The sequence below is a fragment of the Hypanus sabinus genome, chromosome 24, assembly GCF_030144855.1.
Source record: "Hypanus sabinus isolate sHypSab1 chromosome 24, sHypSab1.hap1, whole genome shotgun sequence".
In the NCBI taxonomy this organism is placed as follows: domain Eukaryota; kingdom Metazoa; phylum Chordata; class Chondrichthyes; order Myliobatiformes; family Dasyatidae; genus Hypanus; species Hypanus sabinus.
In genome coordinates, this window is record NC_082729.1 from 32399417 (window position 1) to 32419936 (window position 20520).

At 49.7% G+C, this 20520-nt stretch overlaps 1 protein-coding gene across 1 annotated transcript in view; it reads right to left on the bottom strand.

The window, feature by feature from the left end:
- slc35a2 (solute carrier family 35 member 2) overlaps positions 1-19903 on the bottom strand; it is a 67557-nt gene extending 47654 nt beyond the window's left edge. The window contains 2 exon segments of the mRNA XM_059949552.1: positions 6884-7066; positions 19690-19903. Of these exon segments, the coding sequence (XP_059805535.1) occupies positions 6884-7066; positions 19690-19756 (250 nt within the window). The 5' untranslated portion in view covers positions 19757-19903.
- Between the last annotated feature and the right edge of the window lie 617 nt (positions 19904-20520).

Here is a 20520-nt window from a genome sequence, read left to right on the forward strand (position 1 = left end):
AGGGTGTGTGTGAGACAGAACTGACCCTTTTCCTCTGGAACAGCAGACAGGGAGTGGATTTCATTGTGGGTGATAGGGGAGGGTGTGTGAGAGACAGAAGTGACACTTTTCCTCTGCAACAACAGACGGAGTGGATCTCGCTGTGGGTGATAGGGGAGGGTTTGTGAGACAGAACTGACCCTTTTCCTCTGGAACAGCAGACGGAGTGGATCTCGCTGTGGGTGATAGGGGAGGGTGTGTGAGAGACAGAAGTGACCCTTTGGAACAGCAGACAGGGAGTGGATCTCGTTGCGGGTGATAGGGGAGGGTGTGTGAGTGACAGAAGTGACCCTTTTCCTCTGGAACAGCAGACAGGGCGTGGATCTCATTGTGGTTGATAGGGGAGGGTGTATGAGACAGAACTGACCCTTTTCCTCTGGAACAGCAGACGGAGTGGATCTCGCTGTGGGTGATAGGGTAGGGTGTGTGAGAGACAGAAGTGACCCTTTTCCTCTGGAACAGCAGACAGGGAGTGGATCTCGTTGTGGGTGATAGGGGAGGGTGTGTGAGAGACAGAAGTGACCCTTTTCCTCTGGAACAGCAGACAGGGAGTAGATCTCATTGTGGGTGATAGGGGAGGGTGTGTGAGAGACAGAAGTGACCCTTTTCCTCTGGAACAGCAGACAGGGAGTGGATCTCGTTGTGGGTGATAGGGTAGGGTGTGTGAGAGACAGAAGTGACCCTTTTCCTCTGGAACAGCAGACAGGGAGTGGATCTCGTTGTGGGTGATAGGGGAGGGTGTGTGAGAGACAGAAGTGACCCTTTTCCTCTGGAACAGCAGACAGGGAGTGGATCTCATTGTGGGTGATAGGGGAGGGTGTGTGAGAGACAGAAGTGACCCTTTTCCTCTGGAACAGCAGACAGGGAGTGGATCTCGTTGTGGGTGATAGGGGAGGGTGTGTGAGAGACAGAAGTGACCCTTTTCCTCTGGAACAGCAGACAGGGAGTGGATCTCGTTGTGGGTGATAGGGTAGGGTGTGTGAGAGACAGAAGTGACCCTTTTCCTCTGGAACAGCAGACAGGGAGTGGATCTCGTTGTGGGTGATAGGGGAGGGTGTGTGAGAGACAGAAGTGACCCTTTTCCTCTGGAACAGCAGACAGGGAGTGGATCTCATTGTGGGTGATAGGGGAGGGTGTGTGAGAGACAGAAGTGACCCTTTTCCTCTGGAACAGCAGACAGGGAGTGGATCTCGTTGTGGGTGATAGGGGAGGGTGTGTGACAGACAGAAGTGACCCATTTCCTCTGGAACAGCAGACAGGGAGTGGATCTCGTTGTGGGTGTTAGGGGAGGGTGTGTGAGAGACAGAAGTGACCCTTTTCCTCTGGAACAGCAGACAGGGAGTGGATCTCATTGTGGTTGATAGGGGAGGGTGTGTGAGAGACAGAAGTGACCCTTTTCCTCTGGAACAGCAGACGGAGTGGATCTCGCTGTGGGTGATAGTGGAGGGTGTGAGAGACAGAAGTGACCCTTTTCCTCTAGAACAGCAGACAGGGAGTGGATCTCGTTGTGGGTGATAGGGGAGGGTGTGTGAGAGACAGAAGTGACCCTTTTCCTCTGCAACAACAGACGGAGTGGATCTCGCTGTGGGTGATAGGGGAGGGTGTGTGTGAGACAGAAGTGACCCTTTTCCTCTGGAACAGCAGACGGAGTGGATCTCGCTGTGGGTGATAGTGGAGGGTGTGAGAGACAGAAGTGACCCTTTTCCTCTGGAACAGCAGACAGGGAGTGGATCTCGGTTTGGGTGATAGGGGAGGTTGTGTGACAGACAGAAGTGACCCATTTCCTCTGGAACAGCAGACAGGGAGTGGATCTCATTGTGGGTGATAGGGGAGGGTGTGTGAGAGACAGAAGTGACCCTTTTCCTCTGGAACAGCAGACAGGGAGTGGATCTCGTTGTGGGTGATAGGGGAGGGTGTGTGAGAGACAGAAGTGACCCTTTTCCTCTGGAACAGCAGACAGGGAGTGGATCTCATTGTGGGTGATAGGGGAGGGTGTGTGAGAGACAGAAGTGACCTTTTTCCTCTGCAACAACAGACGGAGTGGATCTCGTTGTGGGTGATAGGGGAGGGTGTGTGTGAGACAGAAGTGACCCTTTTCCTCTGGAACAGCAGACAGGGAGTGGATCTCGTTGTGGGTGATAGGGGAGGGTGTGTGTGAGACAGTACTAACCTCTCTTCTGGAACAGCAGACGGAGTGGACCTCGCTGTGTGTGATAGTGGAGGGTGTGTGAGAGACAGAAGTGACCCTTTTCCTCTGGAACAGCAGACAGGGAGTGTATCTCGTTGTGGGTGATAGGGGAGGGTGTGTGTGAGACAGAAGTGACCCTTTTCCTCTGGAACAGCAGACAGGGAGTGGATCGTTGTGGGTGATAGGGGAGGGTGTGTGAGAGACAGAAGTGACCCTTTTCCTCTGGAACAACAGACGGAGTGGATCTCGCTGTGGGTGATAGGGGAGGGTGTGTGAGACAGTAATGACCTCTCCTCTGGAACAGCAACAGCAGCAGACAGGGAGGCGATCTCGCTGTGGGTGATAGGGGAGGGTGTGTGAGTGACAGAAGTGACCCTTTTCCTCTGGAACAGCAGACAGGGAGTGGATCTCATTGTGGTTGATAGGGGAGGGTGTATGAGACAGAACTGACCCTTTTCCTCTGGAACAGCAGACGGAGTGGATCTCGCTGTGGGTGATAGGGGAGGGTGTGTGAGAGACAGAAGTGACCCTTTTCCTCTGGAACAGCAGACAGGGAGTGGATCTCGGTTTGGGTGATAGGGGAGGGTGTGTAAAGACAGAACTGACCCTCTTCCTCTGGAACAGCAGACGGAGTGGATCTCGTTGTGGGTGATAGTGGAGGGTGTGTGAGAGACAGAAGTGACCGTTTTCCTCTGGAACAGCAGACAGGGAGTGGATCTCGTTGAGGGTGATAGGGGAGGGTGTGTGAAGACAGAACTGACCCTCTTCCTCTGGAACAGCAGACGGAGTGGATCTCATTGTGGGTGATAGGGGAGGGTGTGTGTGAGACAGAATTGACCCTTTTCCTCTGGAACAGCAGACAGGGAGTGGATCTCATTGTGGGTGATAGGGGAGGGTGTGTGAGAGACAGAAGTGACCCTTTTCCTCTGGAACAGCAGACAGGAAGTGGATCTCGCTGTGGGTGATAGGGGAGGGTGTGTGAGAGACAGAAGTGACCCTTTTCCTCTGGATGAGCAGACGGAGTGGATCTCGCTGTAGGTGATAGGGGAGGGTGTGTGAGAGACAGAAGTGAACCTTTTCCTCTGGAACAGCAGACGGAGTGGATCTCGCTGTGGGTGATAGTGGAGGGTGTGAGAGACAGAAGTGACCCTTTTCCTCTGGAACAGCAGACAGGGAGTGGATCTCGGTTTGGGTGATAGGGGAGGGTGTGTGACAGACAGAAGTGACCCATTTCCTCTGGAACAGCAGACAGGGAGTGGATCTCGTTGTGGGTGATAGGGGAGGGTGTGTGAGAGACAGAAGTGACCCTTTTCCTCTGGAACAGCAGACAGGGAGTGGATCTCGTTGTGGGTGATAGGGGAGGGTGTGTGAGAGACAGAAGTGACCCTTTTCCTCTGGAACAACAGACGGAGTGGATCTCGCTGTGGGTGATAGGGGAGGGTGTGTGAGACAGTACTGACCTCTCCTCTGGAACAGCAACAGCAGCAGACAGGGAGGCGATCTCGCTGTGGGTGATAGGGGAGGGTGTGTGAGTGACAGAAGTGACCCTTTTCCTCTGGAACAGCAGACAGGGAGTGGATCTCGGTTTGGGTGATAGGGGAGGGTGTGTGACAGACAGAAGTGACCCATTTCCTCTGGAACAGCAGACAGGGAGTGGATCTCGTTGTGGGTGATAGGGGAGGGTGTGTATGAGACAGAACTTACCCTTTTCCTCTGGTACAGCAGACGGAGTGGATCTCGTTGTGGGTGATAGGGGAGGGTGTGTGAGAGACAGAAGTGACCCTTTTCCTCTGGAACAGCAGACAGGGAGTGGATCTCGGTTTGGGTGATAGGGGAGGGTGTGTGAGAGTCAGAAGTGACCCATTTCCTCTGGAACAGCAGACAGGGAGTGGATCTCGGTTTGGGTGATAGGGGAGGGTGTGTGAGAGACAGAAGTGACCCTTTTCCTCTGGAACAGCAGACAGGAAGTGGATCTCGCTGTGAATGATAGGGGAGGGTGTGTGAGAGACAGAAGTGACCCTTTTCCTCTGGATCAGCAGACGGAGTGGATCTCGCTGTAGGTGATAGGGGAGGGTGTGTGAGAGACAGAAGTGACCCTTTTCCTCTGGAACAGCAGACAGGGAGTGGATCTCATTGTGGGTGATAGGGGAGGGTGTGTGAGAGACAGAAGTGACCCTTTTCCTCTGGATCAGCAGACGGAGTGGATCTCGCAGTGGGTGATAGGGGAGGGTGTGTGTGAGACAGAATTGACCCTTTTCCACTGGAACAGCAGACAGGAAGAGGATCTCTCTATGGGTGATAGGGGAGGGTGTGTGAGAGATAGAAGTGACCCTTTTCCTCTGGAATAACAGATGGAGTGGATCTCGCTGTGGGTGATAGGGAAGGTGTGTGTGAGACAGAAGTGACCCTTTTCCTCTGGAACAGTAGACAGGGAGTGGATCTTATTGTGGGTGATAGGGGAGGGTGTGTGAGAGACAGAAGTGACCCTTTTCCTCTGGAACAGCAGACAAGGAGTGGAGCTCGTTGTGGGTGATACGGGAGGGTGTGTGTGAGACAGAAGTGACCCTTTTCTTCTGGAACAGCAGACAGGGAGTGGATCGTTGTGGGTGATAGGGGAGGGTGTGTGAGAGACAGAAGTGACCCTTTTCCTCTGGATCAGCAGACGGAGTGGATCTCGCTGTGGGTGATAGGGGAGGGTGTGTGAGACAGTACTGACCTCTCCTCAACAGCAACAGCAGCAGACAGGGAGGGGATCTCGCTGTGGGTGATAGGGGACGGTGTGTGAGTGACAGAAGTGACCCTTTTCCTCTGGAACAGCAGACAGGGAGTGGATCTCATCGTGGTTGATAGGGGAGGGTGTATTAGACAGAACTGACCCTTTTCCTCTGGAACAGCAGACGGAGTGGATCTCGCTGTGGGTGATAGGGGAGGGTGTGTGAGAGACAGAGGTGACCTTTTTCCTCTGGAACAGCAGACAGGGAGTGGATCTCGGTTTGGGTGATAGGGGAGGGTGTATGAGAGACAGAAGTGACCCATTTCCTCTGGAACAGCAGACAGGGAGTGGATCTCGTTGTGGGTGATAGGGGAGGGTGTGTGAGAGACAGAAGTGACCCTTTTCCTCTGGAACAGCAGACAGGGAGTGGATCTCGTTGTGGGTGATAGTGGAGGGTGTGTGAGAGACAGAAGTGACCCTTTTCCTCTGGAACAGCAGACAGGGAGTGGATCTCGTTGTGGGTGATAGGGGAGGGTGTGTGTGAGACAGAAGTGACCCTTTTCCTCTGGAACAGCAGACGGAGTGGATCTCATTGTGGGTGATAGGGGAGGGTGTGTGAGAGACAGAAGTGACCCTTTTCCTCTGGATCAGCAGACGGAGTGGATCTCGCTGTGGGTGATAGGGGAGGGTGTGTGAGAGACAGAAGTGACCCTTTTCCTCTGGAACAGCAGACAGGGAGTGGATCTCATTGTGGGTGATAGGGGAGGGTGTGTGTGAGACAGAAGTGACCCTTTTCCTCTGGAACAGCAGACAGGAAGTGGATCTCGCTGTGGGTGATAGGGGAGGGTGTGTGAGAGACAGAAGTGACCCTTTTCCTCTGGATCAGCAGACGGAGTGGATCTCGCTGTAGGTGATAGGGGAGGGTGTGTGAGAGACAGAAGTGACCCTTTTCCTCTGGAACAGCAGACAGGAAGTGGATCTCGCTATGGGTGATAGGGGAGGGTGTGTGAGAGACAGAAGTGACCCTTTTCCTCTGGAATAACAGACGGAGTGGATCTCGCTGTGGGTGATAGTGGAGGGTGTGTGTGAGACAGTACTGACCTCTCCTCTGGAACAGCAGACGGAGTGGATCTCGTTGTGGGTGATAGGGGAGGGTGTGTGAGAGACAGAAGTGACCGTTTTCCTCTGGAACAGCAGACAGGGAGTGGATCTCGTTGAGGGTGATAGGGGAGGGTGTGTGAAGACAGAACTGACCCTCTTCCTCTGGAACAGCAGACGGAGTGGATCTCATTGTGGGTGATAGGGGAGGGTGTGTGTGAGACAGAATTGACCCTTTTCCTCTGGAACAGCAGACAGGGAGTGGATCTCATTGTGGGTGATAGGGGAGGGTGTGTGAGAGACAGAAGTGACCCTTTTCCTCTGGAATAACAGACGGATTGGATCTCGCTGTGGGTGATAGTGGAGGGTGTGTGTGAGACAGTACTGACCTCTCCTCTGGAACAGCAGACGGAGTGGATCTCATTGTGGGTGATAGGGGAGGGTGTGTGTGAGACAGAAGTGACCCTTTTCCTCTGGAACAGCAGACAGGGAGTGGATCTCGTTGTGGGTGATAGGGGAGGGTGTGTGAGAGACAGAAGTGACCCTTTTCCTCTGGAACAGCAGACAGGGAGTGGATCTCGTTGTGGGTGATAGGGGAGGGTGTGTGTGAGACAGTACTGACCTCTCCTCTGGAACAGCAGACGGAGTGGATCTCATTGTGGGTGATAGGGGAGGGTGTGAGAGACAGTACTGACCTCTCCTCTGGAACAGCAGACGGAGTGGATCTCATTGTGGGTGATAGGGGAGGGTGTGTGAGAGACAGAAGTGACCCTTTTCCTCTGGAACAGCAGACAGAGTGGATCTCGCTGTGGGTGATAGGGGAGGGTGTGAGAGACAGTACTGACCTCTCTTCTGGAACAGTAACAGCAGCAGGCAGGTGAGCAGCTTGAGGACTTCAACGGCCACCACGGCAGAGGTGGTGAAGAAACGGTCGCCTGGCACGGTGCGTACATAACGGATACAGAGGATGACAGAAGCGTTCTGAATCACCAGCACCACCAGGCACGAGTACTTCAGCCTATCGTTCACTGTGGGGGGCAGAACAGACGCTGTATCAGACGGGGGGGGGCTCCACACAGGGACCACAAACCCACCTACTGAAACATTCCCCACCCCCCCATCTCACGTGTCCCTGAGCCCTGTTCCACGACCAACTCAGACAGGGGAGAAACTTAATCCCTGCCTGGCTCCCAAAATATTCTTCTATGTTCTCAAAATGTGAATGGGATTCCAGTTAATCCTTCCTCCCACACCATTCCCGACTGAACGGAAACGAAGCAGGGTCTCTCTCCACTGTTCATTCATTCTATAGATGCTGCCTGACCTGCTGAGTTCCTCCAGCAATCTGGATGTGTTTCATTCTCTTCTGCCTGTGTCCCACAGGTTGGCGAGCAAGGGATTTAAAAACCGAGCTTTCGCAGGATTCTGGATTTGTTTGGCAGCACAGGAGGCCTCACACAAGGGCAAATAAAAAGGCAGGGGCAAGTGGAGCGGTGTTAGAGTGGGGAGGCCTTGGCGAGCTATGTATCTAGTAATTTTCTTCATTCTTCGGCTGCAGTGAGAATGACTCTAGGGGCTGTGTTGTGCTCCTTGTGTGAGATGTGGGAATTCTGGGAGACCTCCAGCCACATCCGCTACTCCTGATTGAATGCGTTAAGGAACTGGAGCTGCAGCTCGATGACTTCCGGCTTACAGTGGAAACTGAGGAGGTGCTCAGTAGGAGCTCATCACCCCTGGGCTGACTGTCAGGAGCGGGAAAGGAAATGGGCAAGATTCTTCCGCTCCCTTTCTGCTGTTGCAGTGCACCCCGGATGGTGTGGCGCATCCCAGGGACATCTCAGATTGGGTTCACAGCATTCTAAAGGGCAAGGGTGAGCAGCCAGAGGTCTCGGTACATACATCGATAGGAAAAGGGACTGAAGAGGGAATATAGGGAGTTAGGCAGTAAGCTGAAAAGCAGGAGCCCCAGGGTAGTAATATCGGGATTTCTGCCCGTGCAGCATGCAAGGGTAAGAACAGGATGACGTGGCAGAGACACTGGTGCAGGCAGCAGGGGATGACTGGGACGTCTTCTGCAATGTATGGCCTGTACAAAAAGGGACTGGTTACACCTAAACCCAAGGGGAACCAAGGCAGGTTTGCTGGAGCTGCTGGGGAGAGTTTCAACTAATTTGGCGGGGGTGGGGGGGGAAGAGAGGGGATGGGAACCAGAGCAACAGGGATGAGAAAAGGGTCGTTGGTTTGCAAGCAGAGGCAGTGGGTAGTGAGTGACAGGAAGAACAGACAGATAATAGGGCAAAATTACAGTCAGTGGGATGAGTTCTAATGTAAAAGGGGGACAAGATTGAAAAAGGTAATGAATACAGGACTGAAGGTGTAATACTTGAATGCATGCAGTCCAGTCAGCCCTCCTTATCTGCGGGGGATTGGTTCTGAGACCCCCCCCCCCCCCCCCCCCCGTGGATACCAAAAAACGTGGATGTTCAAGTCCCTTATTTAACCTGGCTGTTTAGGTCCCAGCGGAACACAGACTTTCTTTAACCACCAGTGCGGTGGGCATTAGGACCCGGTGGTGCAGCTCTGTATCCACAATAATAATTGTGAAAATAATCACCATCACGATTGAAAATAAGGTGGAAGTAATAAAGCGGTGAAACGCCATCGGTCATTGGAAAAGCGTTAGGCTAGTCGGTCAACGATCGGAACAATTTTAATGGAGCCCTGCCCCAATAAAAGCTACAATTATTACTAAGCAATGCAGTGGTTTAATTATTCAAATACGTATGTTCTTAAGTGTTTTATATGCATAGAAAGGTAAAATATGTACTATATACTAAAAAAAAACTTTTGACTGTTGCTAAATTATACCGGATGTACCCGTTCCAACTTCAAATCCGACTTAAAGACGGACTCAGAAACGGAACTCGTTCGTAAGCCGGGGACAGCCTGTACTTTTAAGTCATTTCTAGATTACTTGTAATACCTAATACAATGTAAATGCTATGTAAATAGTTGCTATACTGTATTGCTTAGGAAAAAATAGTCTGTACATGCTCGAGCAACGAGTGCTGGAGAGAGAACTTCCGGGTTTTCCTGATCCGCGGTTAGTTGAATCCGCGCACGCAGAACCCGCTGATACGGAGGGCCGACTGTATATGGCAGGGGTGTCAAACTCATTTTAGGTCACGGGCCGGATTGGGCAAAATGCAGCTTCATGCGGGCCGGATCAGTCGGGCGCGTGCGAACGCAGCTTTCATTGCCTCCGTTTTTTCAGCCTGTTCTCATGTGTCTCAGTCTCTGCTATAACTACAAAGTGTTTCACTTCCCAAATTCCGTTTCTTATGAAGAAGACTGCTGAGCAAGCATTATTTTTATGATTGGTATTAACTTACAATCATAGGCTTCATATTGCCGGGCCATTAATAATTAAAATAATAGATCTATCTAAAATGATCTCGCGGGCCATATCCGGCCCGTGGGCCTTGAGTTTGACACCTACGGTATACAGAATAAGGTAGATGATCTTGTAGAACTTTAGAGAATGGCAGGATCTCTAACTTAGAAAGAAGTGACTCGAGATCAGAAGATGTAGAATTCTTGTGGGTAGAGTTAAGAAAGTGCATGTGTGGAAAAACCGTGATTGGAGTTATTTATAAACATACAGTACAGGCTTCTGAACAGTAGCCAGGACAGGGCTACAAATTTCAGCAGGAACACGTCAGAAGGGTAACATCATGGGGGATTTCAATATGTAGGTTAGACTGGGAAAATCAGGTTGGTGGTGGATTCCAAAAAAGGGAACTTGTACAATGTTTGTGAAATGGCTTTTTATAGCAGTTTGTGGTTGAGCCCATGAGGCAAAAGGCAATTCTGTAAGAGACCACAATACATAGGAGCTGAATCAGGACATTTGGCCCATCGAGTCTGCTCCGCCATTCATGTCTGATCCTTTCCCCCCTCCTCATCCCCACTCCCCGTAACCTTCCAATCAAGAATCCATCAGCCTCTGTCTTAAATAATGACCTGGCCTCCACAATTGCCAGTGGTAATAAATTCCACAGATTCACCACCCTCTGGCTAAAGATATTTCTCCACATCTGTGTTTTAAATGGACACCCCTCTATCCTGACACTGTGCCCTCTTCTCCTAGACTCCCCCACCATGGGAAACATACCTTCCACATCTACTCTTGTCTGGGTCTTTCAACATTCAAAAGGTTTTGATGAAATCCCCCCCTCATCTTTCTAAATTCCAGTGAGTTCAGACCCAGAGTTATCAAACATTCCCAGAATCATCCTTGTGAACCTCCTCTGCACCCTCTCCAATGCCAGCACATCTCTTCTTTGATGTGGAATCCAGAACTGTTCACAATACTCGAGGTGAGGCCTCTTCAATGCAACATAAATCCCAGCTCTTGTACTCTAGGCCTCTTGAAATGAATGCTAACATTGCATTTCCCTTCCTCACCACAGACTCAAACTGCAAGTTAACAGTTGGGTGTTTTGCACAAGGACTCCCAGGTCCTCTTGCATCTCAGATTTTTGTATTTTCTCCCCATTTAGAAAATCGCTCGCATGTTTATTTCTTCTACCAAAGTGCATGACCATGCATTTTCTAACACTGCGCTACATTTACCACCTTCTCGGCTGTTCTCCTAAGTCCTTTTGTAGTATACCCGTTTCCTCAACACTACCTGCCCCTCCACCAATCTTGGTATCATCTGCAAACTTGACAACAAAGCTATCTACTCCATCATCTCATATATATCTAAAAAATATTTATTTATTTTTAGATAAGATTTAACTTTATTGTGCTGAGTACAGATACAAAGCCAATGAAATGCGGTTAGCATCTAACCGGAAATGCAAACAATAGCGTTATAAAAAGTGCTACAGCACACAAATATAAATTGACAGTACAATGTGGGTGCAAAACTGTTTAACACTGTGATGTGAGGTTCAGCAGGGTCACGGCCTGAGGGAAGAAGCTCTTCCTGAGCCTGCTGGTACGGGAGCGGGGGCTCCTGTAGCACCTACCGGATGGGACGAGAGTAAAAAGTCCATGGTTAGGGTGAGATTCATCCTTGATAATGCTTCCCGCCCTGCCCAGGCAGCGTTTATGGTGAATGTTCTCAATGATGGGCAATTGGGTGGGCAGATAATCTGCTGGGCAGTTTTCAGCACACGCTGGAGTGCCTTGTGGTCCGATATGGGACAGTTGCCATACCACACCGAGATGCAGTTGGTGAGTTTGCTCTCAATGGTACAGCGGTAAAAGTCCGTCAGTATCCTGGGACAGAGGTGATCTTTTTTGATGCTCCACAGGAAATAAAGGTACTGTTGTGCCTTTTTGATCAGGATAGAGGATATATATCATAAAAAGTCATCCTAGCACTGACCTCTGTGGAACACCACTGGTCACTGGCAGCCAACCAGAAAAGGATCCTTGTATTCTCACTCGCTGCCTCCTACCAATCAGCCAATGCTCTAACCATGCCAGTAACTTCCCCGTAATACCAGGGACTCTTAACTTCATAAGCAGACTCATATGTGGCGCCTTGTCAGAGGCCTTCTGAAAGTCCAAATATACAACATCCACTGCATCCCCTTTATCTATCCTACTACTAATCTCCTCAAAGAATTCTAACAAGTTCGTCACAAAAGATTTTCCCTGAAAAAAACCATGCTGACTTTGTGCTATCTTTTCCTGTGTCACCAAGTACTCAATCACCTCATCTGTAATAATTATCTCCAAGATCTTCCTGAAAACTGAGGCAGGCTAACTGGTCCATAATTTCCTTTCTGCCGCCTTCCTCCTTCCTTAAAAACTGGAGTCACACTTAAATTTCCCAGTGCTCTGGCACCAGAGTCCGATCATTTTTGAAAGATTATTACTGATGGCCCGCTGAACCGGACACCACTCTCAGAGGAGTAGCTGCCTACCAAAGCAGCAATCTGTAATCTCATTAGACTCTGCTTCATTCAACTGGGTTGGACCAGTCAGTGTTGAAGGACACAAACACACGAGGCTGGGGTGGGCAGAACCATGAAACGATGTAGGCTCTAGCCCTGTACACTGACCAGTAAGAAGGTGGCCCAGGTAGGTCAGGTGACCTTCAGCCAATGGGATGGAGATCCACCAGTTCAATTGATGAGAAAGTCAGCAGCTCCGAATACACAGGGCCGATAACTCTCCAACAACCAGAGACCAGCCATCGCGGATAAGGAGGACCCCTGGGCACGTGGAGATCGGGACCACGAGGAACGCCTGGCTAGCGTAGACATTTCCTGGGTAATATCTTCCCTCTTCATTGACTGTTCACGGAGGGTCAGGGACTCTAGCGGGATGCTCACAGGTAGTTAGTTTGTGAACACACGTGCTTTTTAGTTGCGACAGTAAGTTACTTGTCGGTAAATACAGATCCTCTGTGCCTCACTGATCATTACTACAAGGGGTGATTTGTGTAACAGAATTGGTGTTCCTGGTGGGGCTCAGTGAGAGACGAGTCGGAGCACGTGGGTGAGGTACTGAGAGATCTACTCACCCAGGATGAAGAAGTCAGGAAATTCTGCAAGTCCGAAGGATTGTGATTTGAGGGGATACCTCCAGATATCGGTGTTGGGGAAGTGGCCGCAATATGGGGAGCTTGCCGGTCACTCTGGCGGGGGAGGGAAAACTCTGTGGAAAACCACCCAGTGGAAACTGTCGAGCAGGAAGTTTAAACAATTACAGTTGGGTTTACTTGATTTGAGAGAATTGTGACAGAATGTCAAGGCAGAACAGCAGATTAAAAACAGAAAATGAATGTCTGCATAACGCAGACGCCGAGCGAGTGAGGTTACAACAGGAACTCCTAAAATATCAGCATAACGCAGACGCCGAGTGAGAGAGGTTACAACAGGAACTCCTAGAACGTCTGCATAACGCAGATGCCGAGCGAGAGGGGTTACAACAGGAACTCCTAGAACGTCTGCATAACGCAGACGCCGAGCGAGAGAGGTTGGAAGGAGAACTCAAAGGGCTCCAAAAGGAGGTAGAAACCTTTAGAGAAAGGGTTGCTGATTTACAGGGTCGGAGAGGCATGGACTTGATGCTTATGAACCAGTTTCAGTCGCATTGTGAGAAATTACTTAAAGCGAAAAGTGAAGCAACCGAACTAGCGAAGGATGAAGGGGAAGGATTTAGGAGACAGTGCAGCGATTTAAAGACGGCTATGACTGTGATTCAGAAATCAGCACAGGAGAGGAAGAGTAACACTGGCGATCTGTTTAAAGCAGATTCACAAGCTGCAGGACCGACGCTGCACAGCGAGGAATAGTATGTGCTTTTGGATCTGTAAAAGCGGAGGAAGATGAATATTGATTTAGCAGATGAAGCTACTTGAACAGACTTCAGGTGATGATGACCGTGGTGAGGTTAGAGTTCTGCGCGATCACACTCATTGAGTGGGGCAGTGATCTATACCAGAGGTAAACTGGCTGGGTGGTCACCCCAAATGTTTCTCAAAAAGAGGAATGTGGAACACAGGGAGAGTACTAAAGCGTGGGGAAAAGTTTTTGTCAGGGCCCAGCCCCTTTCCAGGCTTTCAAAATTATTCGGAAAATCACTACTCCATAACCTTAGGTAACTGAAATGACAGCAGAGCCTAGTGTAATACAAACAGGGTAGGATTAGTGTTAGAACATGCAGGGGAATTTGTCACTTTGGTACCAGGGTACCAGCACGTGCAGGTAGTCTTTAATCTAACTGAAATAACAGTCCCCGAATGGTGCTCACCTACAACAGAATGATTATTTGCTCACCTTCTTGGGAGACAACTAAGCAGGAGTGAGCCTGTTAAAAGTAGAAGGAAAAGAGAACCATTGGAGTTAGTGGGACAGGTTATGCATCAGGGGTAGCACCAGTCAACACCCTAGATATAGCAGATTTAGAAACCCAGCTACGGTCCCTCCGTATAAAGGACATTACTGGATAAAATCATCAAGATCAGGTACAATCGGACTGGCCCAGATGCACCCCAGGTAACTCTGGATGCAGTTAAATTTCTGAAACCTCTTCAAGATACAACAAATCTGATTATTGACCACATGGACCTCATGTCTGAGGAAATGCATAAAACTGAGATCAGTGCTACATATGCTAGCTGTTTGCTTACCATGACTGGCACTAATTTATTACAACTTGATGCACATCAACTACCATACTGGGTCCCAGATGAGCAGCTAACAGAATGGGTTGGAGAAAGGGTCGCAATGTGTCATATTACAGGCTTCACAATAACCAGAGTACTGGGTAAAGCTTCTATGTCAGAGCAGTAATCCACATTCCCCGACATGGAAATAATTCAACCAAAAGGGTTCCCAAAGTTGGAAAGTATCATGAGAATACATGGATATCCTTACGCAACCCACCAACACATGTAATTGTTATGAATGCTACTTAGAAAGGGATAGATTTATCAATGAGTCCACTAGTCTTGTCCAGAAGAAATTACAAAGCAGCAATGTAGAAATTGTGGTTTCAGTACTTATGAAAATTGTTCATTGTCTATTTTACCTGTGAATAACCAGCCTTTCTTACAATATGCATTGGTGGGACAGACATATTTTACAGCAACAGGGGCCACAAGTTACACCAAGGAATGGAAGCAATGCCCTTTGGGAAGTCACAATGTCAGCATCGGGAACGTGACTTTCGATCTGACCACTGGAGGATGAACTTCGCCTCGGCCAGCAGGAGACGCAGTAGTGAAGGAGAACTTCAAGATCCAACGCACTGATACAGATGAACATCTGTGGGATGGAGTGGCCACCCATTCCTCTGGACACGTGCTGTGGCGGACGGGAGATAACCCATCAAAGGGCCAGGCACAACGCAGTTATTAAAACACATGCTAGTGAGGGAGAGCGACCGGGGCTTTTGGGATTGGGGAACGAATGGTGAAATTCATGTGTGGGTGAGAATAGCATCACACGCTGCTGTAATACTAACTTTACGCACCCTGATCATTGTATCGCTCAATGTATATCAACTGAGAAGCTGAAAGGCTGAAATAATGAAAAAAAAATCTCAGATCACACACAAAATGCTGGAAAAAAAGCGCAGTCGGCGTTTTGGGCCGAAACCCTTCAAGCAGGACAAAAATTGAGAATAATGCTTTCATGAAACAGCAGAGGATTGTCAGTATAAAGTATATGTTAAATTATTTATAGGATGCAAGTGTTACACACCTACTGGGGCTCTGAGTGAGAAGAGGATAAGTCTCTCTGGATCAAGAGAAGGCAGATGTTAGCCAGAGGAAACTACAGCATGCAAGGAGTGGATCTGACAAATCAAGGACAGGGCAAATAGACAAACCAGTTGTCTTTGTATCCCCACCCATCTCATGTACTTTGAGCTGATTCTTGCCCAGGGCATAATCTCATCAGAGCAACTGACCGCAAGGAGCTTCAGGTAATGCTAAACCTGAGACCATTCTCTGATGAATAGCTACTTACTATGTAAAATGCCAGACCAACCCAAAAAGCAACCTGTAATCTCATTAGGCTCTCACTGGGTTGCCTCATTTAACTGGTTTGGACCAGTCAGTGTAAAGACACAAACACACAACCAGAACCATGAAACGATATGGGCTCTAGCCCTGTACACTGACCAGTAAGAAGGTGACCCAGGTAGGTCAGGTGACCTTCAGCCAATGGGATGGAGATCCACCAGTTCAATTGATGAGAAAGTCAGCAGCTCCGAATACACAGGGCCGATAACTCTCCAACAACCAGAGACCAGCCATCGCGGATAAGGAGGACCCCTGGGCACGTGGAGATCGGGACCATGAGGAACGCCTGGCTAGCATAGACATTTCCTGGGTAATATCTTCCCTCTCCATTGACTGTTCACGGAGGGTCAGGGACTCTAGCGGGATGCTCACAGGTAGTTAGTTTGTGAACACACGTGCTTTTTAGTTGAGACAGTAAGTTACTTGTCGGTAAATACAGATCCTCTGTGCCTCACTGATCATTACTACAAGGGTGAATCGATGATTAGGATAATAATGTGGTTAATTGGATTAGTAGATTGGTGGATGATACCAAGATTGTAGATGCAGTGGACAGCGAGGAAAACCGTCAAAGCTTACAACAGGATCTGGACCAGCTGGAAAAATGGGCTGAAAATTGTCACTGCCATTCCTGCCGAAGGGTTTTGACCCAAAACATCAACTGTACTCTTTTCTGGCCTGCTGAGTTGCTCCAGCGTTTTGTGTGCGTTGCTCGGAAAAGCGCTAGACTGAACTTAACGCAGACAAGAGGCTCTTTGGAAGGGCCATCCAGGGTAGGCCTTGAGCAGCGAGGAGTGCGGCTGGACAAAGGGATCGGGGTCAGGGGTAGAGAGGGCCATAAGGAATGCTCTTGGCACACTAACCTTCTTAAATCAATGTATAGAGCACAGGAGATGGGAATGTTACGTTGAAGTTGTACAAGACGTTGGTGAGGCCTAATTTGGAGTATTGTGAGCAGTTTTGGTCACCAACCTACAGGGAAGATGTAAATAATGTTGAAAGAGTGCAGAGAGAATCTACAAGGATGCTGCTGGAACTTGAGGACCTGTGTTACAGGGACAGACTGAATAGGTTAGAACTTTATTTCCTAGAACATAGAAGATTTGATACAGGTATACAAAATTATAAGGGGTAGAGTTAGGGTAAATGGAAGCAGGCTTTTTACACTGAGGCTGGGTGGGGCTATAACTAGAGGTCATGGGTTAAGGGTGAAAAGTAAGGGGGAATCTCTTCACCTAGAGGGTGGGAACGAGCTGCGAGCACAAACGGTGGATGCGGGTTTGATTTCAACATGGGAGAAATTTGGACAGCTACATAGATGGGAGGAGCGGGGGCTATGGTCTGGGACTTGGCAGTTTAATGGGTTGGTTCAGACCAGATGAGCTGAAGGGCTTGTTTTCTGTCTGTCAGGTTTGATTTCCTCTAACTCAGGTTCTCAAGTCCCAGCAACATCCCTCTGCTCTTTCAACCTTATTGATTGATAACCTTCCTGTCGGTCACAACACTCCAAATTAGGCCTTTAAAACTTCAACATAACACCAGAACTCCTGTATCTAACTGCGGGGTGTGATGGGACCATGTGAAGGCTTGTGTCTTCACTGTAGTCCCACTTAGCTGCAAGTGGCCCACGTCCCTGTCTTCTAAACGTAATTTACATGCCTACTACGACCACTTCCTGTCAGCTCATTTCATACACTTGTCAAATTACTCACTGTTTGGCTCCCTTCTAAACCTCTCCACCAGATGGGCCAAAGAGCCTGTGTTTTTTTGTGTAGCCTTTGTGCAATTGGATCCTGGCAACAGCAACTCCTCCGTGATCTCCATATACCCCCCATATGCTTAATTGGGAGCCTGAGTGTAGCTCCAATGCCATAGTTCGTCAATGACATCCTATCAGATCCCCCCTTCTCCAGCCCTGTATCTCTTTCACTAATCAACTTCCCAGCTCTTTACTTCACACCACCCAGCTTCACCCTGTGGTTCTTCCTCCTCTCTCATCACCTTCTCTTCTCCAGTCCTGATGAGAAGTCTCAGCTTGAACCCTCAACTCTACTCTTCTCCATCGATGCTCAGCTCCTCCAGCATTGTGTGTGTGTGTTGCTTAGAATTCCAGCACCTGCACATCTCCTCTTGTTTGCGATTCAGCCCTTTACTCAATGCCAGCAAGACCTAGCTAATTAAACTTGAGTAGAATGAAAACAGGGGTCTTTGAGCCAGTCCTCATTGGAAAATCAGAGGTGGAGAGGGGTCAGCAGCTTCAAACTCCCGTGTCATTATTTTGGAGGACTTGTCCTGGACCCAGCACGCAAGTGCAATTATGGAGAGAGCACAACTTTGGAGTCGACAGAGATTCTGCACATCACCTGAAACCTTGACAAGATTGCCCCGCTCCCCAGTACTTCAGGTCCGTGCCACTGACAGTGCAGTGTCTCTTCACATTTGATCTCCCCAAATGCAACACTTCTCATTTAGCTGAGCTAAAACTCCATTCCACTCTCTGCTTTTTGCCAGTCGTCTGCACTATCCACAACTTCACCAATCTTTGTGTCATCTGTAAACTTGCTAAGCCACCCATCTACTCTTTCATCCAAGGCATTTATGTAAATCACAAACACCGGGATCCCTGCGGAACACCACTATTGACGGACTTCCAGCTCCAATACGTCCCTACCACCACTACCCTGTGAACAAGCCAGGTTTGCATTCGAACAGTCAATTCTCCATTGAGGAAGCAGAAAGGCTACAGAAGAACTCGCACAGATTAGGAGAAAGGGCAAAGAAATGGCAGATGGAGTACAGTGCTGGAAAGTGTACAGCCATGCACTTTGGTAGAAGAAATAAAAGGGTTCAGTGTTTTCTAAAAGGAAGGAAAATTCAAAATTCTGAGCAAAGGGAACTGGGAGTCTGGGCCTGTACTCATATGAGTTCAGTGAAACCTCTTGAATGGTAAAAGGCCTCGATAGAGTGGATGTGGAAGGATGTCAAGTCAAGTTACTCTTATTGTCATTTCAACCATAACTGCTGGTACAGTACACAGTAAAAATGAGGGAACGTTTTTCAGGACCGTGGTGTTACATGACACAGTACAAAAACTAGATTGAACTATGTAAAAAAAACAGAAAAAAAACACACAACAACTACACTAGGCTACAGACCTACCCAGGACTGCATAAAGTGTACAAAACAGTGCAGGCATTACAATAAATAATAAACAGGACAGTAGGGCAGTAAGGTGTCAGTCCAGGCATTAAGGACCCTGATCACTCTTTTCATTGTCACCTTCAGGAAGGGGGCACCCAAACCTGAAGGAACACACTCAACAATTCATCCTTCCCCTCTGCCATTTATTTTCTAAACAGACACTGAACAGGACCTCACCACTTTGACAAATACTTAAGAGTAATTCAGTTTTGTTTCTCTATTTATATTACATTATACTGCTGCCGTAAAGATAAATTTTAAGATGTACGCGGCCATTCAGTTATTTCATACAGTACTGCATTGTTATTGTTTATTATGTACATTTTAAATATTATATTTATTATTACTGTGTTTTAAATGTTGCTGCTGTAACAGGATAATTTCCCACTTAGGATCAATAAAGTATTTAATATTATTATACAAAACCAGACTCTGCATTTCTGTTACTCAACAACCTGGTGGGGGCAAAGTAATTGCATGTTTCCTATTTTTGATAGACTCAGCAGAGCTCTCACTGTTATGTCCCCAACAAAGTGAAGTAGGAAATGACAGAGCAGAAGACACCACACGAAATAGTAGGCCATTTGGCCCATTGTGCCTGCTATCCCGATAGGGAACTTAACGACAGCACAAAAACAGGCCCTTTGGCCCACCATGCTGACCTAGCCTTCTGCCCAGGGCCATCTACTGGCACTTGGGACCACATCCATACACCTATTTCTAAACCCCTCCCGCTGGCTGCTCGTCCCACAGTTTCTGAACTGCGGAGCACTAGCCAAACTTTTCCCACCTTTCAGCCCGCGGCTCCCCTCGCTGCCCTGCACAGGTCGCATCCTCGTCCCTCAGGCCTCATTCCCTCTTCACACCCATCCGGCACCCCAGTCACCCCACAGCTACCTGTCGACCTCTGGGTCGCGGTCTCCTCAATACGCTGCGCGTTGTTGCTCTCCTCGGCCGCCGTCATGTTCCCCTCTTATGCCGACGCTCTGGCTGCTTTGTGTCGGGCGGCCTCCGCTCCGCCACGCCCCGTCCCGTCCCGTCCCGTCCTCTCCCCAGGCCACGCCGCACCAGCGCTCCCCGCCTTGCGGAGGGACAGCCGCACTCTCGTCCTCCCACCTGCTCCACAGCGCCCCCCGCCGTTCGGGAGGGACAGCCGCACTCTCGTCCTCCCACCTGCTCCACAGCGCCCCCCGCCGTTCGGGAGGGACAGCCGCACTCTCGTCCGCCCACCTGCTCCACAGCGCCCCCCGCCGTTCGGGAGGAACAGCCGCACTCTCGTCCTCCCACCTGCTCCACAGCGCCCCCCGCCGTTCGGGAGGGACAGCCGCACTCTCGTCCGCCCACCTGCTCCACAGCGCCCCCCGCCGTTCGGGAGGGACAGCCGCACTCTCGTCCTCCCACCTGCTCCACAGCGCCCCCCGCCGTTCGGGAGGGACAGCCGCACTCTCGTCCTCCCACCTGCTCCACAGCGCCCCCCGCCGTTCGGGAGGGACAGCCGCACTCTCGTCCTCCCACCTGCTCCACAGCGCTCCTTCCTTCCTTCCCGGCTCCCACCGTTCCGAGCGGAACAACCCGGAATAAATCCACGTCATCAGAAACGCCGACACACGCAAGACCAACCTGGAGGAAAGAGCCGGCAGAATGCCGCAGCACAACGCCCCAGCATGGTGAACGGAGCGCAGCCAGGAGGGCGGACAAACCCGCATTGCAGCGCTGCCGCGACCCTCC